General features: G+C 58.1%; 1 protein-coding gene across 1 annotated transcript; it reads right to left on the bottom strand.

Annotated features, from left to right (window-relative positions):
• Nucleotides 1–1021: 1021 nt before the first annotated feature.
• On the bottom strand, nucleotides 1022–24222 carry IL11RA (interleukin 11 receptor subunit alpha). Its single transcript, XM_061376545.1, has 13 exons — nucleotides 24079–24222; nucleotides 5624–5723; nucleotides 5292–5352; nucleotides 5008–5174; nucleotides 4749–4863; nucleotides 4075–4107; nucleotides 3566–3729; nucleotides 3302–3465; nucleotides 3059–3200; nucleotides 2589–2684; nucleotides 2347–2446; nucleotides 1632–1714; nucleotides 1022–1541 (listed from the first exon to the last, which is right to left on the bottom strand). Exons 2-13 carry the CDS (start codon nucleotides 5721–5723, stop codon nucleotides 1525–1527), a joined length of 1242 nt encoding a protein of 413 aa, XP_061232529.1. The 5' UTR covers nucleotides 24079–24222; the 3' UTR covers nucleotides 1022–1524.
• Nucleotides 24223–27069: the final 2847 nt, after the last annotated feature.

Genomic DNA, 27069 nt, shown 5'->3' with positions numbered 1-27069 from the left:
GTGTACAATGATATCCTATGGATAATCACAGCCCTGAGCTCCTGCACAGCATCAGGGGAGTGCTATCTGCTCGTGGTAAGAGCAGGTTTCCAAGTGGAAAGGGCCTCCCATGTTATGCTGGGGGTGACCATGGCACATCAGAAAGGGTTCTGGCTTGGTTGGATGCTGAGGCCCAGAGCATCTGGAGCTGGCAAGTTCTGGGTTGTCCCTGGGAGAGGGGATGTGGCTCTTGGGCTCTGAAGCCCAGTCAGAATCTGTCCCCTTACACCTCCCACCTGTGGCCTGCCTTACTTGCTCCGTGGAGAGCCCTGCTCCTACCCAAGGATGGTGCCACCACAGTAGCACACTGTAGATTGGAGGGCTCACCCCCAACTACTCCATCCAGGATGAGCACGGTCACGAAGGGCAATGAGGGGCCAGGATCCCACAAAGCCAAGCAATGGCACAGGCAGCCCCCATGCCCCTGCAGCCGGGGTGGGAGTGCAGGGGCACCCAGCAAGGGCAGCAGTGTCCATGGGCACACAAGCCATTGTCAAAAGGCACTGCCCCTGTCCCCTCCATCCCAGTGCCCATGATACCCTTCCAGGAGTTGTCCCCCACTCCAGGGAGCTCAAGGGCAGCCCAAGGGGCCCCACTGGAAGTGAAGCATCTCCCACCCTGCGCTGGCTCCGCTCCTTGCGCTCCCCACACTGCCGCTGCCTCCGTTTCCACCCTCCCCATCTGGATCTTGTTGGGCCGCTGGCGCTGAGCACTGGGATCGGGAGGTGCCAACACATGGAAGCAATCAGAGGCGCTGGGTCAAAGCGTGGGGAGGGGGCCACATGCTGAGTTAGAGGGGCTGTGCAGAGGGTCCTGTCCCTGCTGCTGGGCTGGTGACAACAAGGGAGAAGTCCCAGGCATCTGCTGCATCCTCTTATAGCGCTCAGCAAGCGGTGCTTGGAGGGGCTAAGACTGATCTATATGGGGACCATCTCTCCTCATGCCACTCACTTCTCCCCTGATGCAGCTCCATCTGCGAGGCTGGTTTTGCCAGGACAGTGCCAACACTATCCCCTTTATTGGAACCACTGTGCTCTCCAGGCACAGCACGCGGGAGAGGGGCAGGCGATGGGGGGGTCCCTTCTGCAGGCTGGTGAGGGGTGACGGGCAGGGCTCAGCACCCCCTGCTCACTGGTGCCTGGCACCCCAGGAGCCTGCACGCACAGTCCCCCTCGACGCTAGGCAGTGAGGTACGGCTGGCTCAGCCTCTTATCCCCATGTGTTCAGCAGCAGGGCTGGCCCCGTTGCCTTGAGTCCGAGGTGCCTCCAGACAGCTCCGGGCGGGCACGGGCAGCCCAAAGCTTCTGGAAGCACAGCCTCACTCCTTAGGATCCATACTGCATCCCCAGGGTGCTGGGGGCTGCTCTGGCAATGTCCATGGCCGTGGGGCGACCCGGGAAGCGTGGGGTCCTTGGGGACCAGCAGTGGCATCAAGTTCCACGCATGGGACAGCGGGCGCAGGGAGCGGGGGTCAGCCAGGGATCTCTACAGGATCTGGGCCTCTGCCGAGAGAGGAGGCAGGGGTTGAGGAGGGCACTTCCCACACTCCCTCCCCTGCGTTCCCCCATCACACCCCCTGCACCCCGACTCACTCGGTAGTGCCTTCAAGTGGGTGGCAGCAACCAAGAAGCTGTGGGGTTTGGTCTTGTCCTCGCCGTGCTTCCTTACCCGGAGCCTGGGGACAGAGCAGTGGTGGCTGAGGACCCCAAGCAACCCCCCCTCGGCACCAGGACTGCCTGCATCCCCAGGGGTTCCACTCTGCATCCCCATCCAGCTGTGCCCAGCCAATCCAATGGGTCAGCTCCAGGGATACAGGAGCTAATACAGCAGGGCTGGGATGGGGATAGGGACTAACAGCATAGCCACACCGTGGGAGGGAGAGCCCAGCCATGTAGGGTGAGGGGACCCAAGGACAGGAATCCCAGATAGGAAAGGTAAACTGAGAGGTCTCGGTGCAGACTCTGAAGCATGAGAGCCCTCAGCAATGCAGGACCATTTGGGGTGATGTTAATAGCAGCATCTTTGGGTATACAGAGAAAGGTCCCACAGATGTGGGCTCATGAGAAAGACCCCAGCAGACTGGGCAGCACTGCAGATGGTGGGGTGTGCTGGGAAGGTGCATTGATGGTGCACTGGGGCAAGGGGAGCATAAACTACCTTATGGGACTGGCATCAAGCCTGTTTGGGCAAGGGCCCCAAAGCACAGCAGGGGGGGCATGGGGTACCTCATGATGCTGAGGGTTCAAGGGGTGGAGTGGAATGGAGACAGCAATCAGGCAGTCCTCTCCCTCTCACAACCCAACTTACCAGATGAGGATGGTGACGATGAGAACAGCAGCCAGGACAAAGAAGGCGAAGATCCCAAGGGACACCAGGACCGCCGTCTTCTCCAGGGGCTCGCTGCGGTCTGGGACAGAGACACTGTCATGGCAGTGGCCTTTGGACACCCCAAACACACACAGGTGTGGGGCAGGAGCCCCTTCCCATGACATTCAGCCACACGTGAGCCCAGCCTGGCCCTGCTGCTCGCCACCCCCAGCTGTACTCACTGATGGGCTCAGGGTTGGGAGCCTGGGAGGGCTCCTCGGCCAGGCTTTCCAGGCTGGTGTCTGTAGTGGTTTCTTCACTCGCTGTGGTGACCAGGTCTGCAAGGACAGAGGTGAGAGGCACCCACCCAACAGCACAGGGACCAAAGAAGGACGCCCTCGTGTCCCAAGGGTGCTAGAGGTGCTCTTGGAGCCCTTCTCTGCCCTAAGGCTGTGGGGCGGCAATCCCCAGAGGGATGCTGTGGGGCTGGGAGGTGCTTTGTCCCCTTGCAAAAGCCTTGCACATGGGGCGAGCTTTTCATGGGACCAGCTTCTTGGGTCAACTTTAAGGGACCCCAGGACCATTGGGTGATATCTGGGGGGAACTGGTGCCATAGGAAAGGGGCTGGGGAGGTGCAGGTGCTGAAGGGGCTCTAGGGCAGGATGACACAACCCCATAGGGCTGCTGGGGCTGCAGCCTGTCCCCCTCACACCTCTGGCTGGCGTTGCCCGGGCCTCGGCGCTCCACTCGCTCCAGTTTCCTGCATCCAGGAAATCCTTGGCGCTGACTTGGACCACGTGCTCCAGCCCAGCAAAGGCGTCCGTGATCACCTCGGACAGGTTCACCGTCTCCACCTGCATGGAACAAAGGGGAGCTGTGGGGCAGGCTGGGGCACCCCTCATTGCCCTCCCTTGCCCGGTGCCCACAGCTTTGCCTTTCCTCACCCCCTGCTTACCACCGACCAGGAGCGGTGGATGATGGGCCGGTACTGGAGCCGGAATCGGAGCTGGAAGTGGGGTTCTTTGGGCCACGAGGAGGGGTACTTCCAGCTCACAAGGAGCCTGCGTGGGGCCAAGGGGATGGGCTCCACCACCAAGCCCTCCGGAGGGTCTGGCTTAACTGCATAGGAGAGGATAAGGGAGCCCTCATCACCATCAGAGCTGGTTGCCCATGGGAGGGATGGACACTGGGATGAACAGACGGATGGATGTGCACTCACTGATGGCCTGCATGGTGACGTCCAGGAGGCGGAAGCTGGAGCCCAGGGGGTTCACCTCGGTGATGTTCAGGCGATAGGAACTCCAGAACTCGGACCCATGGACAGTGCAGGTGCCGGGGCGGGATGGATCCTGCAGGCATGGCCCCATGTGCCCGTTCTTGTTCCTGCAGCAGGGAGGCAGAGTGCTGAGGTGTCCCCCCACCTGCCATGCATAGACAGTGTCCTGGTGACACATGGGGACACCCCAATGCCAACAGCCTGGTGGAGGAGCCCCTGTTACAGCTGAGCTGCCCTTGACCCTGCAGAGCTCTGCATGCCCCTCTGACCATGAACGAATGTCTCCATCCCAGCCCAAAGTCCCTTCTGGAAAGGTCCTCCCCTGGGGCAAACTCTTCTCGCTATGGATACGGGTAGCCCTCACTCTGGGGAGCCTGCTGACGACAGTGGCAGAGCCTTTGGGACAGGGACCAATCCCCAGGGAATGGGACCAGGGTGGGATTCAGTCCTACCTCCGCCTCTCTTCACCTGTCAGCGATTTCTTCCTGTCATGGAGAGAGATGTAAAAGCAGACAGTGAGGATGAGGGGACGGCACGAAAGGCGTCTGCACCCCCATTGCCACAAGGGTAACATGGCAAGGGGCACATCCCTGCTGGTGAGCAGCCTGGCACAGAGCTGGGGGTCCCAGCAAAGCCACAGGGACACTGATAACAGCAGCTCCCCATTAGCTGGCTTTGCCCATCCTTAAGCCCCGAGGCCATTGGCTTCCCACCACCCCTCCCTGCTGAAGCCCTGATGCCCCCTCCCCAGCACACCCCAGCCCCTGCTCCTGCAGCTTGCAGCAGGGCTGTGCTTTACGCCCGCTAATTTGGCCTGCAGGGATATTTAGAAGCAGCAACGCTGTCAGGGCTCCTTCCATCCCGAAGGATGCTGAAGCACTCGGACACTTGCAGATGATCTGCTTCCCTTTCACAGCCCTTCTGGTGCTGGCAGAGCCCTGCTTGTGCTGCCTCACAACACTGCTGGGGCCCACCGTGCAGTGAGCAAGTGCTCGGTGCTCTGCTCACCCCCAGCAGTAACCTGCTCCAGGGCGCAGGAGATGAACCCATGGTGGCCACCACAATTTGGTGGTTACCCTTGGCCCCCTGTAACCCCCCCATCCCGTGCCCTATAGGGATACATCACCTGTAGGTGGTGATGTATCTGGTGGGGAGGAAGGTCTCCACACTGGAGGTCCAGGAGCAGGAGAAATTCTCATAGTCGGATGCTCTGCAGGACACAAAGGGGACCCCCGGCAGGTCTGGGGTGGGGGGGAAGCAACAATCAGCGATGGGGCCCCCATCCTGTCACTGCAGAGTCCCTCCCCTCCTGGCAGCCCTTTCACAGCCCCATCCTGGTGGGGCTGCACACCCCACACACCCCAGCCCATGGGCACGCTACTCACATCCCAGCCGCAGGGACACGGCGTGCAGGAGGCCACCGTCCTCGCTGTGGCAGCTGTAGGCTCCTGTGGTGGCCAGGCTGGCCTGGGGCAGCACCAGGGCTCCCTGATGGATGACTGAGCCCTCCGGCAGGGCTGCAGCATCTGCCCGTCTCCACTGCACCGCAGCGCTGGGGAGGAGAGACCGTGCAGGGGGTGTTGGGGGACAGGGACACTGGGTCACTCCAGGCTCACCGTGCAAGTCATCCCATTGGACACATCCCGTGGTGTGCATGGAAAAGACCTACCCAGCATGGGCACCGGCACACAACAGGGTCACGTCTGTCCCCACTTGTCCGTACTGCACACCTAAAGGGACACACAGATCCCCAGATGGGTGTTAGCACCAACCCCTGCCAGGGCTGGGTGTTGAGCAGCCTGGGGTACCCCCCTGGGGGAGCTGGGTGCTGACTCTGGGGTCTTGCTTCATGCAGGTATCACAATGTGGGACTGGGCAATGGGCAGCTGCAGCAGGATGCTGGCCAGATGGCACCCATTGCCCTGGGGTTTTGTGTATGCCCTGACGAGGGGAATAGGGTACCCCATGGCTGGGACATGGGGTGCTGCGTAAGGGGCTCACCTTCCTCTCCCCAGCCCTCGGGGACGGCGAGGGAGGCTGATGCCAGGGCTGCTGTGAGGAACACCATCACCCTGCCCAGGCCTGGGATGGGACTGCGCATCTGGAGGAGGCAGAGAGGGAAGGGAGAGGGCATTATCCCCTGTAATGGGCTGGGCAGCAGTGCCCACAGCACAGAGAATCCCTGCAGGACCAGGCATCCCACACCCCCCCCCCACCTTGCCTCATCCCATCCTGCTGGGCACGGTACAGGGACTGTGACACTGGGACCCCAGCTGGCAGGGTCTGTGCCACTGTCACACCTAGTCCCTAGCTACCAAGGTGTCCCCATGCCAGGAGAATGCAGGACAAACACAGATTGGGAGCTTGGGGCTGCATGGGTTGGTGTGACCAAGGGCTCTTTGCCTTTGCCGTCCTGTGCCAAAGACCTGAGCTGGTGCAGGTAGAACAGGAAAGGAGTAAGGAGAAAATCTGGCCTGTATTTACATGGCAGGAGACAGCAGTTAGATCAGAAGAGGCTCATACAGCCAGGGAGAGCAGGTCCATGACAGCTCTGACCATATCAAGAGTGGGGCAGGCTGGGGCTCCCGCATCCCTGCCCATCCCTGCACCCACTAAAGGGTGGACCAGTGCAGGTCTGTGCCCTTCCAGGCCATTTAGGGTCTCTGGACTCAGGGAGAATGGCTGCGAGATCCCTTTCTCCCATTCAGAGCTCACCAGTAGGTCAGGAGTGAGAAGTGTGTGGAATGCTGTCAGTACACCTAACTCTCCATGAGCCAGCCTCACCCATAGAGTGGGGTCTCCCCACTCCCCAAGGCGTCCATTCCAGCCTACATTGTTCTGCAGATACCATCTGGCATCATCCTGGTCAGCCCAGCTGATCCAGAACCACTCTAAGGCATCCACTCCAGCCTGCACTGTCCTGCACATACCAGCCTGGCCCCCCGAGACAGCATCACCCGGTCTGTGCCAACCAACACTGTCCTAAGGCATCTGTTCCAACCTCCATAGGCTCACATGTATCAGCCAGTGTCACCCTGTCTGTGCCAGCCAGCACCACCTCAGGGCATCCATCCTGACCAGCATCACGCCATGCATATCATCAGCATCACACTGTCCCTATCAGCCTGCTCCCAGCAGGCACAGGCAGCTGAATCATTTTTCCCTGGAATAACCCCCTGCCCACCCCTCACAAATGGGTAGAAGCCTTTATTTACATGGATGCTGTCAGCCCCAAGAGCAGGCTGCAGCTCATGGAAGTAAACCCTCAGTCACCCAGGTTCCACAGCCAAAGGGTTCCAGGGAGGGATGCTCCAGCCCAGCAAAGGCACCCCAGAGCCACTGTTGGCTCCTCTCCTGTGGGCAAGTGCCCATGTCCACAGAGCAAACAGTGTGGTGAAGCAAACAGAGCTACAAGGCAATGTGCTGCAGCCAGGGAATGCAGGGGGGAAGGCGTGCAGGGCTCACATCAACCCTGCCCTGAACAAGCCAGGCAGCCTCAAACACAAGCCCCAAGCCCAAATAATTCCATGATACTGTCATAAGCTTTTCCTACCAAACCACCCATAGAAACACTCCTGGGAAACTTCAGTTAAAAGGTGCTTGCCAAAACTATGCTGGTAACTAACCGGGAACGTTTGGCCTGAAAGTAAAATATTTTGGTGATGGAAGGGGAAAAAAAAAGAGAATACTTAAAATACACTTAAGAGCAGCAACCAAAAATAACTCCAAACACCACGTGGACCAGAGTTAAGGGGATGGTGCTTAGGGAAGGGAGAGGGGGGAGTGTCAGGGAGAGTGTGTTAGTGTGGAGATGGGAGAAATAGCTTTAAAATAGAATCATCTCCTCTCCTGACTGGGTTTTCATGCAGACACTGCAGAGGGTGAAGGCAGAGCTGCTGCACCCATCACCCCTCATGATGCTCTGTGGCAAGGGGATATGCTCTGGGTGCTGGCTCTCTGCTGACACAAGTTTGCCAAGTCTCAGGGCCACTGAGACCTGACCTGTCTGAATATGACCCTGCAGCCACGATGCTGAGAGGCATCTTTCCTTGCATGGGTAAATGGAGAGCTGAAGACACAGCCCAGAGCATCCCAGACCCCTGTGTGGCTGCAGAAAACAGCTCTGCAGACCCCATTCCCAGCTGCATCCCAGCCCCAGTGACCCCATGCCTGTCCTCCCACCCTGCAGCACGCTCTGTCCCAGTCCCCCCCAGTGCTCCCCATCCTCACCCCAGCTCCCTGTGAGCTCTCCTGCCTCAGATGGGCTCTTTGGGGCACTGCCCACCGCTGACAGTGCAGCATGGGGGAACGCAGCACCAAACCCTCCCTGGACACATGCACTGGGTTAGTAAATGACCTGTCTGAGCACTGCCAAACCCTAGCCATGACCAAGCACCACTGCAGAGAGGAGAACCAGCGTAAACCCTTCTTTGCCTGCCCGACGGCCACAAACAAAAGGGGAAGCAGCCGCAGAGCAGGGGAAGACCCGGAGCCCTCGCCTGCCCCGGTGTGGCATTGGGCCAGCACTCCAGACCAGGCAGTGCTCCAAACAGCCTGCCCAGATAGGATCCCCTTAGCTTTATGTAGCCAAACTCCTTGCCAAGGGGAAAGCATGCATGCAAACAAACATACGTGTGTTGCCAGGCCACCTTCCTTAGTGTGTCTGCATCCCCATGGATGGGCACGCAGGCAGAGAAAGCATCCCTCTATGCTTGCACAGCGGTGACACATCCCAGGGACAGGGAGTCCCTGCACAGTGGTCCTGGAGCCGAGCCAGGACAGAGGGAACAATCAGAGCTTTTCTTCTTCCCCACATGCTAATCCCAGCCCAAGAGACGGCCGCCCAGGGCTGGGTGACCTCCCATGGCCATGGCTGGGACAGAAGGACCCAGCCTGGGGCTGTGGCTTGGCCCTGGCAGGGAGGGCAGTGATGCCAGACCCTGCTCCCTTGGCATGGGATGCTCAGGTCACGAGGGTGACCAGGCTATGCATAGCACCCATGGATGTGAGCCAGGAACACGAGGTGCCACCCTCCACCCTGCACCAGCCCTGCTGTCCAACCTGACCTCATCCGCACGTTTCTGGGGAGAAAGCCTGCTATGATCCCCTTCCTGCATCCAAACTGAAACGCAGTGAGCCAAAACACCCCCCAGAATCACATCCGTGTGCACTGGATCTGATGCCTCCATGGGGTGTGACAGTCTGCCCAGCACGGCCACTCTGCTGTGGCCTGGCAAAGCCCAGTGCAGATTCCTGGGGGAGGCTAACTTTCCATTGTGCTCGGAGCTTTGAAAAGACAGTGGGTTTTGGGTTTCTTTCCTTTTTTCCTTTGCTTCATTTGAAGTCTCTCTTCAAAGGGAATGAGCCACATGCAGAGCCGAGGGTGGTGGGGAGGGGGACACAAGAGATGATGCCATGCCGCAGGGCTGAAGATGGCAGTGGGGAGGAAAGAAATGCTCCCCACTGAGCACAGAAAGCTGGGTGCCCCAGTGTGGCCTGGGGCAGCATCACTGCTATAGGGATGTGGTAAATAAAGCCCAAGAGCACTTGGCAGCTCTCTGCTGCAGTTGCCTACCTGCAAAAAGCTTCTCTCAATAGGCAATGCCTGATGCTGGCCAGCTCTAATGCCCTAGAGATGGTATTTGACATGGTCTAGCGTGAGGTGTCTCTGCCCAAGGCAGGGGGCTGGAACTAGATGATGTTAAGGTCCTTTCCAACCCTAACTATCCTGTGATCCTATGATTCCTTCCCCTGAGCTGGAGGAGCATCCCTGTCCCTGCACTCAAGACCCTCCTCTCTGCCACTGCCAGCTGTGGAAAACACGTCCTGTGGCCAAGGGCGGCAGCATTTCCAAGCAGCAGGAGTTCCCCTTTTCTTGCTTTCCTGCAGGGTTACGAGCACAGAGCCCCACTAACCCCCTCTCCTCCTGGCAGCTTTTATGAGCACAGTGCCCTGCTCTAAGGAGCCACAGCCTGGCCTTAGTCCATCCCCGTGGCTACAGATCTAACCAGAAACCTTTCACCATCCCACCCCTGCACTGGTGACTTCCATCACCATGTGGCTTCAGGTTGATGGGGCAGCATCAACCCTGCTGCTGGGACAGTGCCCTGCAAACAGCCATCCCCGTCTCCTAAATGCACTCTCACAACCACTGGGTGCCCAGAGAAAGAACAGCAAAGGGTGATGCCAGGGACAGAAGCATGTCCCCCATCACCTCCAGGGCCACTGGGGACATGCATAGCCCCAAGGACCACCAGCAGCACCCACCTTGGGCACTGCTGGGGTGATGCCCCACTTGCTGTGCCCAGCCCCTCCAGTGCCTTGGGGACCTCAAATCACTGCTTTCTTTGGCACCACTTTGGTGGGGTGCTGATCACCCATGGGCCCTCACACCAGGCTAGGCTAAACCAGCACAAACACATGCACAACTGCAGCCCCTGCAGCCCAGCACACTGGAATTACCCCAATTAAACCAGTAAAACAAGCTGCAACCTTTTCCTTTGAGGCCAGTGCAGTTCAGTAAGCCAGGAGTAGCCTGAATGCAGGGTTTAAGCTACTAGAGTCCTACAGTAGGGTTAAACTCAGGAAAGCCCAAATATGGGATTAGATCCCATGCAGCTGAGGAGCAGGATTAAGTCCTGCTCATCCCAGGAATGGGATGAAATCCAGTGCAGTCCAAATTTGGGGTTAAATCTGGTGCAGTCCGAATGTGTGGATAAATGCAGCTCAGCCCAGCAGTGGGGTTAAACCCAGCTCAGCCAGAATGTGGGGTTAGACTCAGAGCAGCCCAAACACAGGGTTATGAAGTCCAAATGTGGGGTTAAACTCAGCACAGCTCAGCAGTGGGGTTAACCTCAATTCAGCCCAAATGCAGGGTTAACCACAACACAGTCCAAAATGCAAGGCTAAACCCAATGCAGCCCAGAAGTGGGGCCATTCCCAGCTCAGCCCAAACGTGGAGTCAAACCCAGCAGAACCCAATCATGGAGTTACTCAGCCCAGCTGTGGGGTTAAATCCAGTAAAGCCCAGGTCTGGGGTTAACCCCAGATCAACTCAAACACAGGGTTAATACCAGCTCTACCTGGGGAATCAGTTCCTCTCCACAGGCAGGTACAATGTACATCCCCACTCATCCCCTGCCAATGCCTGGCTGACCACTGGTGTCCAAGCCCACCCCATATCCTAAGGGTCACCTCTCTCCTCCATTGGGCTGGCAGCTACTAGTCAAACCCTGCACTTGGGGTCCAGGGCCCACCACACACAGCATCATGCCAGCAGCTTCATGGAGGTCAGGGTTTGCTCTTACCTGGGCCAGGAAACTCCCACCCCAACTCCCTGATTCCCGCCCTCCCCTGCTGCATCCCATGGGAAGAAGTCTCTGGCTCTTGGTTGTAACCGGAGGCATCGGCAAGGGCCAAAACAGCGAGGGCTCTGTTAGCAGCCAGCAACCCCGAGGCCACGCCAGCTGGCAGTGCTGCATTCAGCGTGGGGAAAGAAGGGCCCCCCCACTCCATCTCCATCCCTATCCCCATCCCCACGCTCCCCCCCTCCCCACAGCCACGTGCCGGAGTCATTCCTAAAAATAACCTCTGGGCTGTAAAGAAACCCACGGGCTGTAGCTGTAGTGCTGGTGGGTTTCCTTATAGCTGGGGATTATTTTGGGGATGGAGGGATGGAGCTGTGGGGGGGCTGCATCCACACTGCCCTTGGCACGGGTTTGAAGGATGGGGACAGGCATGGTGCCAGACGCAGGGACACGGGTGGGACCCGCTGGCAATGGAGCTGGGCCACCCTGTGATTAGAGCAGGGTGGGAAAGGCTTTTCCTCTTTTAGGATTTGGGATGTTTTTTCTAGTCCTGGGCTCAGCCCAGCCTGGCACAGGTTTTGGTGAAGCCGCAGCTCCCGGCACAATGCCGGGTACCAGTCTGCACCCAGCATTTCACCCCCAGCAGCATCCGCATCCCACAGAACAAACTCCCCCATAAGTTGGCCCTAGGGCTGATCCAAGTCTTAGGCACCCATATATGTAGGGAAGATGCTCTCGAGAGACCTCATTTGGAGGACTATGTGCAGTTCTGGTGTCCCCAACATGGACATGGAGCTCCTGGAGCAAGTCCAGAGGAGGCCACGAGGATGATCAGGGACTGGAGCACCTCCCTTATGAAGACAGGCTGAGAAAGTTGGGGCTGTTCAGCCTGGAGAAGAGAAGGCTGCGTGGAGACCTCATAGCAGCCTTCCAGTATCTGAAGGGGGCCTACAGGGATGCTGGGGATGGACTCTTCATTAGGGACTGTAGTGATAGGACAAGGGGTAATGGGTTAAAACTTAAACAGCAGAAGTTTAGATTGGATATAAGGAGAAAGTTCTTCACTGTGAGGGCGGTGAGGCACTGGAACGGACTGCCCAAGGACATGCTGAATGATCCATCCCTGTCACTATTCAAGGCCAGATTGGACAGAGCCTTGGGTGACATGATACAGTGTGTGGTGTCCTTGCCCATGGATGACCTTAAGGTCCTTTCCAACCCAAACCATTCTATGATTCTATAACAGACACATAGAGGTGAATGGTTCACACAAGCCCAGCTCCTCCTGGTGGACTCCATCCTGGAGCCGGGAGCCCTAAGCAGGAGAGGGACCCCACAGCATCCCCCTGCCTGGTGCTTCCCCCAACCTTCTCCATGCTCCAAAGCCGGCTGATGCCCAGGAGCTGTTGGGCTTAGCTCCTTCCCGGAGGCATGAAGGTGCCCGGGTCAGCCAAAGCGCTGCTGCAGGGTGGCAGTGCCAAAACAAACAGCTCACCTTACACACGCGCTCCCCCAGCTAGCCATTTGCTGTTGCTGCTTCTGCAAAACAAAATCCCTTCTGGGCCAGGGAGGGATTTCAGGTGCCATTAAGTGCCACCTGGGTGGCCAAATAAAGCCGCCACCAAAGCCATTAACCCCTTGCACCCCACTGCCAGTGTCTGTGTGTGGGGACAGGATGGCAGTTGCGGACCCCCTTGGTAATATGTGATGTGGGGATGCTGGTGCCAGGCTCTGGTGGGATGGATAACCATGGCCTGTCTTCTCCAAGCTTGGAGGCAAGCTTCTCCAAGGTGAAGGCAGGGACGGATGCTGGGAAAGCACCTCACTGCAGCAGCATCCGTGCCCCGTATCTCATGTCAAGTCAATCAGATGGCAGCCCCCAAGCCATAAGGAGAGGTGGAGAAGAGGCAAGAAGTGGGGAAAAGCTGGGGCAGGAGAGTTTGGGGGCCGAGCCCTGCCTGAGTTGAGAAGGTTGGAAAAACACCATCCAGCTCAGTTTGTGCTGGGGGAAAAAAACCCAGCCAAGTTCTCCTGACAGATTAAGTGTGATCGTATCTGAGCTGGGGGGGGAAAGCAGGGCAATGCAGTGAGCGTGCTGACACATCTCCTTCCCCAGTGCTGGAGAGATGCCTTGGTCCCATTCGGGGCCAGCTCTGTTTACAGCCTCCTATTGTCTCTTTTCTTTCCCTTTTTGGGTTCCCCCCCACACTCCCCTGCATCCAATGTTATAGTTCAGAGTAAACAAAAGCAAGCAGCCTCTCACTCCAAACATTCCAGCCATCCCAAACTTTCTCCGGAGGGGGGCTGCCCGTGGAATTTTCCTCATCCAGAAGAATTTCGAAATGTTCCTTTCGCAGCCTGCTCTGAGCGGAGGCCAAGGCAGCTCCGAAATCCTGCACAAACACTCCAGCTGCCCTCTGCACAGCCCTGGATCGGGCTGGAGGCACCAAGGGCTGCGCCTCGAAGTCCCCTCCACGCGCAGGGAATCCCTCCTGCCTTGCACACTGGTTGCAGGGGGGCAGAGGCACGTTCCAGCCCATCCTGGGGAGGACAGATCCCATTCTTTACATGTTAAGCTGCTGATGCAGTTGTTACTGCACTGAGATGGCAATGCTTGTGCAAAGCGCTCCAGTGCATTGGGAGGGTGTGTATTATAAGCACACCGTTTCCCTTTGCAGCCTGCATTCCTGCAGCACCAGCCACATTCGAGAGGGTGAAGTGGCTGCCCGAGCTCCCCCTTGGAGCAGTCAGTGGCACCAAAGCAGGGCAGTTTGCAGCAGTGATGCCTGCTCGGTGCCAGGGCAGATGGAGGAGGGATGATGTACTGCATCCCTCCCTAAGGGTGGAGTGGGGCCACTGCACTCTTCCCTGCGCATCCCTGGGAGATGGTGGGATGGCATATGGAAGACAGGAGGAAATATCCTCTAGGATGAGCCATGGTGCTGGGTGTTCCTTGAGCCACTGTCAGGGTGTTCACCCCAGTCCCAGAAGAGGTGGGACCACAATGTGGACAAGCAGAGACCCCCAAAAGCTCTCTTAGCCCTGGCCAGGCACAGATGTGGTGTGAAACTCATGGGACCCTGGCATGGGGATGCCAGCACTGCTCATCCTACTGACAATGGAGGCACCAGGGGTGGCCCCTGCAACAACAGAAGCGAGAAAAGCCCAGCCAAAAAGCCCCACAAGCAAGCCAGCAGTCACGGGAAGAAGCACCCAAAGCTCAGCCCAGCCCGGATTTGGCTGTCAATGCAAGCCATTGTGGTGGCCTGGCACGCTGATTTCCTCTGCTTGCCTTCCTGAATGCTTCCCAGATGGGTGTCACTGGGTAGGTAATCCCACATCCTAACAGGCACCATTGCAGCCCCCACATTCTCCCTCCCCATACACATGCAGATTTTGGGGGCTACCACCCCTTAATGCACTCATGCTGTCACCCCAGGAGGGCAAACCCTTGCTGGTACCCACCGCATCCCTCCCCTGCAGCATCCTAATGGGTGCAGCAGCACTCTAATGGGGGGAGATACCTCAGCTCCACGCCGGACGGGGGTCTTGCTGCGGGATGGGGCTCTTGCAGGTACCCCTGCTGCCTCTGCACCATCTCCTTGCACCGCCTCTCTGGGCTCTCCTCCTCCACAGAGGCTGTTTGGTGGTTTGATGTGGGAGCGGTCCTACCCCCCCCACCCCTACAGCAGCCCCCTCCCCTATAAAGGGGCCAGGCAGCAGTTGTGCAGGGAGCAGAGCCCCCAGCACAGCAGATGGGGTCTGTAAGGCGAGGCTCCCCCAGGTGTGTTTGCCTTGGCCGGGGCTCAAGCCCGTCCAATTAGAGCTATAGAAAACATATATTAAGAGAGGGGGGGTGGGAGGGAAATAATCCTCTCCCCTGTGCTGGGGCCCCGGGTTTGGCTGGGGTTTCTCGGCAGGCCAAGCGCAGGCGATACAGGCTCTGCTGGCAGCAGTGCGGGGAGGGAGGGATGTTTGTGGATATTAAAATGCAGTCGTAAAGGAGAATAAAAGGGCAGCCTTGTTTCAGAACGAGTCTCCCAGGCTTTCCCCTCTCCCGGCATGCTCGGCACCTGGCCGGCAGCACCAACAGCTCCCCCATCCCGAACCCCCCCTGGCCACCCCTTTGCTTGCCCAAGGGCTGGGGTGCTGCCAATGAGACCCCAACCCTCATAAGGTGAAGCCCAGCACCGTTAGGGAGGCAGCAATCTGGAGCCACCCGCAACGGGTTGAAATTGGACTTGTGGAAAAGCCATGCCTGCACATCCACGCCTCCACAGCTCCCTGCCTTCCCCTGCCTGTGTGCAGGCAAGGCTGCCCGGCCCCAGCTGCTTGGCAGCAGCCACATGGCAGCAGCGCTGCTATTTCTCTGCCTGGCCTCTCCCTGCCTCCCTGCCGGAGGCACAATAAGCCGCACGGTGTTTTGGCCAAGGTTTAAAATCAGTCCCAGGCACTCAATACTCGGGTGCTGGTCCAGGGCGAGTGGCCACGGGGGGGTCCCGTGTGGCTCTGTGGCACCTTAGGATTTCCTCCCAGAGGAGCCCCCTTCTTGGGATATGTCCCCCAGATCCCTGAAGCGGGATGCTGCCTCCTTGCAGCATCTCCTCTGCTTCCACATTGCCATGCCCAGCTCTGAAAAATCACACCAGGATGTTAGGGAGCAGCCACAGGCACCATCCTGGTGAAAGTGGCCCCATCCTGGCCCCATTTGCTCAGCTGGACATGCCCAGCACACATCTGGCTTCACCACTGGCGTCAAGGAGGGGACAGCAGGCTGTGAGCCTGAAGCCCCCTATTCATCCATGCCCTTTTCCACCCCCATTTTCCCTGGCAGCACCCCAAAGCACAGGCTCACTGAGTCCCCTGTCCCCCCCCGCCCCGGCTTGTGGGGACCTGGGTACACTCTGTCCCCAGCCACAGCCCAAATGAGTAACACCCCAGCAAGCGATCCGGGTGCCGTCAAGGCGAGCAGGGCCTGTCCCTTTGGCCTCGCTCCCTCCCTGCGGCGGTGAAATCACGTCTGGAGAAAGCATAGGGAGGGAGCTGCTGCGCCCCCCTGCTGCTTCCCAGCGAGGATGCTTGCTCCCTGCCTGCTGGCTGGCTTCCCCCCCTCTGCAAACCCCACATCCCAACGCAGGGATGCTCCAGGGATGCAGCTGACAACAGAACCGTACATCTCTTCTACACGATCTGGACCCCACAGGAGCATCCCAGCTGTGGGATGTGGAAACACGGCAGCAAACTCCAGGCACTCATAAAAGCAATCCTGGGGAGCAGGGAGGAACCTTTAACCTCCCTCTAACCTCTCTCATAGCAGTTCAACCCTGCCAGAGCCTGTCGGGTAACTGGGAGTGCATGGGGGGACTGCTGACACCCCCCTTGGGAGAACCATGGGTTATGGAAGGCGCTGGTGGCTCTGGAAGGCCGGATTCATGCCTGGGCAGCACCAGAGGGGATGGTGAAGGACGGGCCACCACTGCTGGCGTTCGACCTGGCACGCGGCACGCGCCGGCTGCGATGGGGGTGACTAATGCAGCTCTTTAAACGCCTCCGCCGGCACGGGAGCGTGGCTCTGGGTTAGGGTTTAATTATCTGCCTTCCTCTGCAGCCCGTGCTCTCCTCTTGCTGAACCACCACAGGGACCCCGGGGATGTCATCCATCCATTCCCCCCCTGCCCCGGCCAGGGATGCTGGCACTGAGCAAGCGGGACCGCAGCAGGGAGCTGGCCGGGAGCACGCCGAGGCTGCAGCTGGGGGCTATAAAAAGCACGGCTGTGGTATGCAGCGAGGCACTGAGAGGGGAATAAAATCAAATCAGGTGGTGGATGAGCCAGGCGGTTGCTTCTGCGCTAGAGCTGGCCCCGGCACTGCTCCCCATCATCCTTTCCTTGCTCTCTGCCCGGCCGACAGCCCCCAGTGAAGCTGGGGCAGAGCGGAAAGCTGAGATTTGGCAAAGGATGGAGGACACAGGGCTGGGCTGGAAGGCAACGAGAGTGGGTCAAGGCTGGGGGAATGATGTCTGGCTGTGACGTGTGGGCTGCCCGGGACGGAGGCATTGCAGCCACTCTTCACCCAGCCCAGAGACACCGGATCTGGGCACTCAGCCTCCTGGCAGCGTGCACCAGAGGATTAACTGTGCACTGATTTACGCCCAGAGCTGTCTTTGCCAGGAGGAGGCTGGCGTGCTGACAGCATGAGCGTGCACCCCACTATCCCCAGCACCCCCAGCACACGGGTCCATGTGGGCACCTCACCCAGGGGGCACAGCAGCAGCAGCACAAGGTGGGGACAGAAAGGGCTGCCCTTGGGCTGGCAGGAGCTCCCCACTCAGGGACGCGCTGTGTTTGCACAAGCCTGAGCAGGGGAAGGTCGGATTAATTTTAAACCTGAATAAACAAGGAAAGAAGGCAATGCCAGAGCTCGCCCTTCCCGGAGGGGATGCCCAGCAGCAGGGCACAGCACCCATGGTACAGCCATACCCAGGTACCAGCAGGGCTCAGCCCCAGGGCTCACATCACCCTAGGAAAGCTGGGACAGACCCAAATCCCAAATCCCATGCCTGCGGGCCTCCCTTTTCCACAAGGAGCTCCCAGCTGAGTCAGTGCTGGCAGCACGGAGAGCAGCTCCTGCTTCTCTTTTCAGAATCCTTCTGACCTTTATGGGGAAGCAACCACACCAGGACCCCCATCCCGCCAGGAGCAGATCGCCTGCCCCCCCCCAGCCACAGTGCATGATGTGGTTTTGGGAAACAACCAGGAAGAACAAAAAGCAAACTGTAATAGAATTGTTTGTGGGTCAAGAGGAAAATAGAAAAAAATAAGAAAAAAAAAAAAAAAAAGAAGTTTGTGTTTTGTGTGCCAAAAGGAAAATGAAAACCAAAACATTTTGTTCTAAATGATAGGCCTTGTTTGGTTTTCAGTGGTTTTACTTTTTTAAAACGGTTTGAGTTAAATCAAGCTAAATTTGGCTTCCAAACATTACCTTGGGGTGGGGAATGAAACGAAATTAAGGAAAAAAAAAAATAAAAAATCAAAACATCTCATTTGGAAAATGTCAGAGCGAAGCGCCACGGCTTTTCCAGCCCTGGGAGAGCCGCAGCCGGGCGCTGAACCCAGCCCCAGGAACAGCCTGGGACAGCCTTGCCCAAGCAGCCTTTTTCTCCACAGAATAAAGCAGCTGTTGTGCGTATTGACAGCCAGGAGGGCTTGTGCCCTGCTGCTCATCTCCCGTTGGGGATATCCCTTCTGCTTCTGCTGGTACCCAGGACCTGCCGGGGCATGGAGAGACCCCTCTGCAGCCAGGAGCTGTGCGTGTGAGCCGAATCTGAGCCGAGCCGCTCTCCAAAACTCCTCTTTAAATGTCTTTTCTATTAGGTCAGCATTCCTGCGTCGCCCAGGGAAGGTGGTTACGGTCGGCAGCCCGGCACACAGGCTCCTCGGTGCTGGCTGCTGGCTCCTGGTCAGCGAGCAGCCTGCCCACGCTATTAAGTTACTGAGAAAAATGGATCATTTCACCAAAAATTAGGTGCAGGAACCTCTAATGCGGTGGCAAGGAGAGCTGGTAATTGGAAATTCATAGAGCTGGACACAAATGCTGCCTCTGGGTCTGCTCCACCCTCCTTTGGTTGTGGAGAGGGATGGTGAAGAGGTGCTCGCTGGCATCCCTGAAACGCTGATGATGAAGGAGATGCAGCGGCCACGTTGCTGGCAGCAGTGCTGAGGTCCCCTGTGTGCCACAGGAGGGTTAAATGCTGCTGCAGCGTCCCTCTGCTCATGGCAGATGGGGTAAATGTGCAAAAAAAGCTCTTAGGGACCTTTCCAGACACTGGAGGAAGAAAATTCTCTGTGGATCACCATTAACTACCCTGCTGGAGACACGTTCCATGGGACAACATCTGGGGATGCAGCAAGACACAATGCTCCAGCATCTGTTTTGTTCTTCCAGCTGCACCCCAGGGGTGAAAACCAAGACGAGCTCCCCTGTGGACCTTGCCTTGCTTACATCCTTCATCCATCCTAGGGCACAACACGAGTAGTGCTGCTGCTCCGTCAGAGCCTGGGCATCTCAGTATCCTCCTTTTGGACCATTCTGAGTACAAACCTCAGGACTTCATGGGCTGAGTGGAGCCCTCCAAAGCATCTCTGGAGCAAACCACCCAGCTGCTGAAGCTGACAGAGAAGCCTGGCACATAGCTGCCGCCCCCAGCTGGGAAGGAGGAATGGGGATGACCAAGAGCATCAACATGATGATGATGATCCTGAGCATCAACAGGATGCTCAAAGAGACCAGCCCCTCCAGAGCTCACATTGGCTGCTCCCTGCAGGCACTGGGGGACTGCATCCTGCTCCTTGCATGCCCTGGTGCTGCAGGGAGAGGAACACAGCAGCCCAGGACAAGAGCACAGAGCTGACTTTTGGGTGCTACGTTGCACCATGGGAACAGTCTCAGCTGGAGAGGGGAAACAGAGTCAGATGTGAATGGAGAGGCCAGGGAAAGGGATGCTTCTGCAGGCACAACCATGCTCCAGTTATAAAACAGCAAAACTCAAAGCTGGGATGGGGTGGAGCAGCCATGGGGGAGCTACAAAACAGCCCCCTGGGAGCCTGTCAGGAGCTAAAAAAAACCCAGAATCTGCCAAAGCACCAAGGAACCCCCCCCCAGGGCTGCATGCTGGCCCTTGCGAGACAAGGATGGAGCAATAGCTGGTCGGGTCCACCAGCTCCTCCTAAGCCTTGGGGCCTCGGGCAAAACTCATGGAAAGCAAAGGAAAGGCTCCTGCAGACCTCCCCAGGAGCTGGGGGCTGGCCCTGGCCCTGCAAGAAAGTCTGGGGACATGCCAGCTGGCCCGGACACCCTGCGTGACAGCGGCTTTCGCAAAGCCAAGCCGAGCCACTGTGGCTGCGCCATCCTAGGGGACCTTTGCGGGGCTGTTGCAGCACAGCTGTCGGGAGCTCTGTCGCAACACGGGCACGATGCTGGGCCGGCCCGCGATAGAGACCCTGCATCACGGCACTTCTTGCTTCTTCATAGCTACTTTTGCAGGAAGGCAAGGGCTGAATCGCGCTGTTATTGAATTGAAGAGGCGTTGGTGGCTGTGTCGACCTTCATCAAAGAGGGGCTGGTGAGGTCCCTGGCTCCAGCTGCTGCTATCGGTCTGGCCAGGATGAAGCTCATGGTCCCAAAGGAAGGGGCTGGTGAAAGCACAGGAAGGCGAAGGAAACAGCTGGAAGGGCATTGCCGCACCAGCCAGCGGGAATGTGCTCCAGGAATGCTGTACCAGCCCCACTGTGTCCCATGTGCGCTTCCACACCCCTCAGGGCTGCAGCCCTGAGCTCTGTTCAAGTGGGATGGGACCTGGGGTCAGTCTCTTTCTGCTGAAGGCAGACGACCCTCCCCAAGCTGCCACAGAGATGATGCTTCCCCGAAGTCAGCAGCTTTGCCCATCCCTTCTCCCCCTTGGTGTGTCTCCAGCATCGTCTTTTCAACATGGCTCGGCATCCTTTGTTTCCACTGTAGGAGGTGGGGTAAACCAGAAGATGCCCTTACTTCCACCATCAGGATTTCATTACGTGAAGGAGCCCTAAACTTTTCCACTGCTCCCTATATGGCAATCTCAGCGGGTCCATAACCATTTTTATTATGCTGCTTCTATTTTGACCATCTCCATATTGAAAGGAGGGGAGCAGAGCTGAGCACCCTCTGGGGAGCCCTGGGTTGGCTTCCAAAACACTTCCAGCATCCTCTCGAAACACTTTCAGCATCCTCCCCTCTCCTGGTTGATTACCTGTGGTAATCAGGGTTATCAGGTAATCAGGACCACAGATTACCTGTGGTCCCCTGGCAGTGGCACCAGCATAGGCCAGTTCCACACTGAACCACACCAGGTCTCACCCCCAGTCTCTCCAATCTGCTTGTGCTCTCCAAAACCATCTTCAGGAAACATGTATGAGCAGAGCACTGGGGGATGTGGCCTTGCCCTGCACAGACCCTTCCAAAATCCCCCATAAGCGTTTTCAGCAAGGAGCAATCCTCACCAGAGCAAGCCTGAGCTCCACTTGTGAGATGCAACCACCGCACACGGTCCTGATAGCACAGAAGTGAATCAGGTCTTGACAGACTTCTTGTCCTTCTTCTCCTGGACCTCCCCCACCGCTAACACCAGAAGAGGAAGAGGAGTTTGCCATTGGCTTTTTCCATGTCCCAGACTCACACCACTGGAGAGAAGGAAGAACAGCACCTCTCAGCCCAGCCCTCTGCCTGTAACAGAGCTCAGTGCATGCTCCAGGGCCTGTGGATGCTGTGACCATCCAAAAGAGCCTGAAGCTCACCCCATCCCAACCCCATGCCAGGGTGACTCAGAGACCTGGGAAGCAGCCAGGCTTGAGAGATAATTCCTATTAACACGCTGATCCCTGACACGGCAAACCTGCTTCTAATTTCCAGAGGAATTTTCCTTTTTCCATGGAAATGGTCCATGGGAATCTGGCTGTTGGAGAGGACGACTCAACCACAGTTGTGAGGCATCTGCACCCTTCCCCACCTTCACAGCCTGGATGGGAGGCGAAAGCCATCACTGGGAGGTGCGGAGAGATTTGCTGGTAGGAACTTGGGTTGTAAGGTCACTACATCCCCGGCCAGAGAGATTGGGTGATTTTCACACATGCGATGCTGTTGTAACCACAGGAACACTTAGAAAAACCAAAAGCTCTCTAAACATCCCAGCGAGTCACCCCAGACATCCCAGGGCTAATTCCTGATGCTGGCTTTGCATCAGTACCCCAAATGCTGGCAAGGCCCCAGCGCATCGCCAGTAGGGAAGAGCTCCCATCCCATCCAAGCTGTGTCCTTGGCTGTATCGCCGGCAGGGGCAGAGCCACCCCATCCCACGCCTGAACAAGAAGAGGGGAAACAAACTGGGAGAGGTGCCAGAACCTTCTGAAGGGAGTAAAGCAGAACCACAAGCTGGCACCTGCCCTCTCCTGCGGGAAGCATCTCACGAGGGGTTTTCCTCCAGATCTAAACCCACGAGAGAAGAAGATGCAAGAATCTCTTGGCTTGTTTAACCTAACGAGGAAGCTATAAATACAGCAGGGTAAACACCAGAGAGGGAGAAGAGGTCTTGAACTAAAAGCACAATGTTGGCACAATTCCCACAGGGGAATAAGCTCTCCAGGAACGCGCTCAGCAGGAAACTGAAGGGAGGTTGAGCCCTGTGCGAGCAGGAAGAGCTTGGAGTCGCCTTTGAACAAGAGTGGAGTGGAAAGAGACGGTTTGAAGTGAGTGTTCAGATAACTCATGGTGGGTAGGGAGTGCCATGCACTGCTACCATCCATGGGGGCCTCCCCATTTAGGATGGTCCAGGTGAGCCAGGGTAGAAGGGCAAAGGAGACGCAAGGCTGGGGGACGCAAGTGTGGGCTGCCTGGGTGCCCACCCAGCTTAAGGCTTCTGATAAGCCCATCAGCTGCAAAAGGGAACCACCACTGCTGCCCTGATAAAGACGGCAGGGAGACTCACTGTGCCGTGAGTCATTCATTCATCCTTCACAGACATATTCTATGATTCTATGGCCAAGCCGCCTCCTCCTCCCGCTGCCAAGACGGCTCTCTGGGACAGGGAAAAAGTGGCTTATCAGATATCATGTCAAGTTTTCCCCTCCCTGAGGTTCCTGTTAATGGAGCAGGAGGAAGGGCAAAACCAGAGCTGCTCTTCTTCCACCTCCCTACAGGCAGTCTCTGCCTTCAACTGCACCTCCTGGGACCGCTCCCCACCATCCTACTGAAGCCCACGTCCCCTGTTCACCCACTACGGGTGACGTCCAACCCTGCGCATAACCCCGCTGTCATTATTCAGCCCCGTCCCTCATCTCCAGTCTCACTTTGCCTGCCAAGGCCAGTTTGCACCTCTCCAGAGAGGTCATATGGCCCCTTTCACCCCCCTCAGAAAGGGCCAGGTTGGGAGCAGAGGATGTGTGAATGCTGGGAGGACACTGCGGCTATGTCCCATCCCCAACCCTGGCCCTGGAGGGACCTCCACCAGTTCACATCTCCCTGTGAAGCTCCTCTGCCCTGCGCCAGGCTGGGATGCCACGAGCTCTGCGTAGCATAACCACGCTGCGACCTGCCCTCCTATAACCAGCCATAGTGCAAACACCCCACCTCCTCCTGCAAACGCCACAGCCAGATGCGGCTGCAGCCTGTACCAAGTGGGCACCTCCCGTCCTGGCACCAGAGGTGCTTGGCCAGCCCTGGCACTGGCTGTGTTATCAACACCGGTCAGTTTGGGCACAGCAATGCGTCTATGAGTTGTTCCAGCCCTGGGTTTCTCCCCATGGAGACTGGAGGCAAGGTACCCTAGGTACCAACACAGCGGGGTCTCGGTTTGCTGTCAGAGATGTCTGAGCCAGTCTCAGCCCCGTGGTCCCCTCTGACACCCTTCACCAGCCTAGAGGGGACCTGGGGATGACACAGCCAGCCTGCGAAGTGGCGGTGGGCACAGCCCGAGGCTCGGCACCGCAGGGGCTGGCACAGCACGGAGAAGTCGTGATTTGAGACGGCACCCGATGCGAAGAGGGACAAGGCAGGCAGAGAGCCCTGCCAGTGCCTGCACATGGGAAAGCGACTGTTCCCGCGCCTCCGGTAATTGGGAGCAGCTTTTCCTCCCTGGACCCCCCAGAAGAAGAGGGGGCCCTGACAGGGAGGCGCTTGCCTGGTGTTGTTTCAGCCTTTCTTCAGAAAACTACTCCCGAAGAGAAAACCGGGGGAAAGGGGTCCAAACTCCGTGAGGGGTTTAGCATTTGTGGAGTCTGGGGAACGGGATTAAAGATCCCACCCCGACAACTCCATCCAACCCCCGAGCATCTCCGGGGGGGGGAAGGGGGTGCAGCACCGGGTACCCCGAGGCAGGCGGGGGGAGAAGCGAGAGGAAAAGTTCTTGCAACTTTGCGAGGGGCACAACACACACACACACACACACACACACAACTTTCCCCCCGTACCAGCAGTAAACAGGCTGGGGGAGAGGAGGGTTTAAACCCCCTGCTGCGCGGCGCCGGCAGCCCTCCCACAGCAGCGCGCCCCTCACCGAGGCGTCGTGGCGGCGGCTGGTCCCTGTTAGGGGAAAGGGGTGTGCAGGGGGGAACGGCTCCCTACCTTCCTGCGTAGCGCCGAGGCTATGTGTCCATGGCGCTCGGCGGAGCGGGGCCGGGGCCGGAGCGCGGAGCGGGGCCGGGAGCGGGACCGGCGGCGGAGCGCCCGCGCCGGGCTGGCTGTGGCCGGTAGCGCAGGCGGTGCGAAGCCCGGAGCCGCCGCCGCCGCTCCATTGGAGCAGGGCGCTGCCAATCTGCCGCCGCCGCCCCGGGACGCTTCCTGTCTGCGAGCCGCCCCCCGCACCCGGCACGGCCCCGAGCCGCTCCCCGCAGCCCCTCAGGGATGCGCGGTGTCCCCCGGGATGTGCGGTCCCCCCTTCATCCCGTGCCCGGAGATCTCTGTCCCCCTCCGGCCGGGGCACTGGGTACCCCCCCGGGGCTCAGGGACAGCCCCAGGGTGCACAGCCCTCTCCAGGCAGCTCGTCCTGCGTTCGCCATCCCTGCCTGCCCCTCTCCCAGCATCCTGGAGGAGCTGAGGCAGGCAGGTCCTGCCCGTGACTCAGTTTCCCTTGTCCTGGGAGGGGCATTTCTTTGGGGTTTACGTTTGTAAGGGTTTATTTGATGTGGAATGCGTAGGGTGAAATCTGCCCCCAAGGGCTTGGAAAGCCTTGTTCCTCATCACAGCTTTTGGCGTGTGCTTGTGTGCCCCTTTTGAAGCACCCCTCCGTTGCTCAACCCATTTCCAAGGTTTTTTCAGTTTGATCACTGACAATTTTCTGGAGGACAAAAGCAGGCTAAAAGTGTGCAATGGGAAAGCTGATGGTGAGCACACCTTGAGAGCTGCACCTTGGGCCACATGTGTTCAGGGGACATGATGGAGAACCCTTTGATGTGATGCCATCATGGCTGGTGATGCTGCAGAAGTGGCGTGGACCCGTATTTCCCTCCTCACTAAGCAAGGTGCAATGAACAGGGTCACAACCCCCCTCTGCAACCCAGTGATAATGAACCCATCCTTGCCCGTGTCCTGGCACACCTCTGCAACCCCACAATAAACACCCATGAGTCACCTCACCTCCTGCATAACCCCACAGTAATAAACCAGTGTCCTCCTTCATCCCAGCCCTCCTGTGCAACCCTACAATAACGGGATGTGGGAGAGGTAGATGCTGTGTGTGGAGTGCCCATCCCAGCGCCCGCACCAGCTCCCTGTGGGTACTGCTCTTAGCTGTGGTTGAGGTTTGGTGCCCACATCGGCTGAGGAACAGGCCCAGTGTGGTACATGCTCGTGGCCTGGGCTGCTGCCTCGCTAGCCACATGTGGCTGGATCTATCCTGCCTGCGCTACAAGAGCTGGGGCTATGCCAGGGCTGGGTCTGTCCCTGCCTGAGTCAGCTCACGTGTAGCTGCTCCTCAGGTGCTTTGCAGGAGGAGTCCTGTCCCACCAGCCTGCTCACCTCTGCCTTTAGCTAATGGCTCAGATGGATGCGGGGAGCCTGGGGATGTAGGAGGGGCTGGTCCTGAGAAGAGAGATGTTTTCTGCGTCCAGCTTCTCACTTTCCCCCTTCCTGCCTCCCCACTCTGCCCTCTGCAATCCGCATGAGCAGAGGGATGCCGAGCATCTTGCAGCATCAGCCCCTCTGGAAAGAGCGCAGCTGGGCAGGCTGCAGCAAGCGTTTGGCCCTGGGTTCTCCCCTGGGAGCAGACCCTGAGCTTCCCTCAACGCTTCGTGGTGCTCGCTGGGCGCCGGGAGCCGGGCTGCTCGGCGCCAGCGCTGGCCGGGAGCCACACGCTGCTTTCCCTGCTGCTGCAGCGCCGGAGAGCCGAGCCCAGCTGCACATCCAGGGAATACCCCAGCTCCGCAGCGCTGCGGCCACCCTCGGGGTTGGGAAGCTGAGAGCAGAGCTTGATTGGAGGGGTGTCTGTCAGCTCCAACCCCCCTACACATACAGACACTCTACAGGGACGCTGGGATAAGGATGCAGTGGGGTATGGGCTATGCTGGGCCACCAGCTCCAAGCGGGGATAGTAAGCTGCAGTGTTGGGAAGAAGGAGGGGTATGGGGGGGGGGGTGCTGCCGGGTGAGCAGGATGCTCGATGAGGCTGAATGCATCCTGGAGTCCTCAGGGCAGGACTGCTCTGCACCTCTCTGGCACAGGGAAAGAGAGACAGGCACACTGCATCTCTGACAGAGCAGCTCTTGCTCTGCTCCATCCTTGGACTCGGATTGTGACACCCACGCACCTCCTGGCTCCTCTATCCTGTTATGGCATGAGAGTTTACAAAAGGACATCTCCCAGGCTGGCTGCAGCATCCTATCCAGCAGCTAGTGCCCCTCTCAGCACTCCAGAATGGCTGAATTTGGGGACCACAGGGTCTTCTTCCCACTCCCTCTCCTCTGAGTAGGAGGCCAGGTCGGGCAGAGTCTTGGGTGACATGATCTAGTGTGAGGCATCCCTGCCCATGGCAGGGGATTTGAACTGAATGATCTTAAGGTCCTTTCCAACCCTAACTATTCTATGATTCTCTAAGCAGAGACCAGGACAGCGAAGGAGCTGCCAGCTCTTGTCCAGGCAAGTCAAGACTTGGGCACCCAAGCAGATGGCTGGGGGTTATATTACACTATCACAAATGCAAGCAGGACCAACTGAACTGGGGCCACATGAGCTATGCATTGCCCTCTCTGCCAGGCCACAGCTTTGCCTGACTCAATACCGGTATGTGCTCAGAAATACCCTGAGCTCTTTGCTGGGAAGAAGCAGCCACATCAGTGAACTGGGTTCCCACTTACTCTACTGGGTGTAGAGATTGCGAGGTCTGGGATCAGGAGGTCTTGAGCTGGAATGGGACCAAACTTGATGTGAGAGGTGACGTGCTGACGTGCAGCTGCTGTGACATGATGGCATGCCAATCTTCAACCATGCTGGATGAGTTAACGCGTGCTGGATTGCTGTCTGCATGGCATGAGTTGTGCAGATGGATGGATGGAAGAGGACTGTGGGCACTGGAGCTGAGTGCGTCTAAAGGCTGTGGTGTCCTCCCATGGTTTCTGTTCA

Source organism: Neopsephotus bourkii, unplaced genomic scaffold (assembly GCF_033783945.1).
Source record: "Neopsephotus bourkii isolate Nb327-2 ecotype Australia unplaced genomic scaffold, CSIRO-AGI_Nbou_v1 NB_1721, whole genome shotgun sequence".
In the NCBI taxonomy this organism is placed as follows: domain Eukaryota; kingdom Metazoa; phylum Chordata; class Aves; order Psittaciformes; family Psittacidae; genus Neopsephotus; species Neopsephotus bourkii.
The sequence above is the reverse complement of the archived record's forward strand: the minus strand, read 5'-3'. Positions and strand labels throughout refer to the sequence as shown.

Coding starts and splice junctions, on each gene's coding strand:
- IL11RA (XM_061376545.1), bottom strand. CDS start 5,723: ATGCGCAGTCCCATCCCAGGCCTGGGCAGGGTGATGGTGTTCCTCACA. Junction 5,175..5,291: donor TGTGCCGGTGCCCATGCTGG/GTAGGTCTTTTC, acceptor TCTCCTCCCCAG/CGCTGCGGTGCAGTGGAGAC. Junction 3,201..3,301: donor TCCACCGCTCCTGGTCGGTG/GTAAGCAGGGGG, acceptor TGTTCCATGCAG/GTGGAGACGGTGAACCTGTC.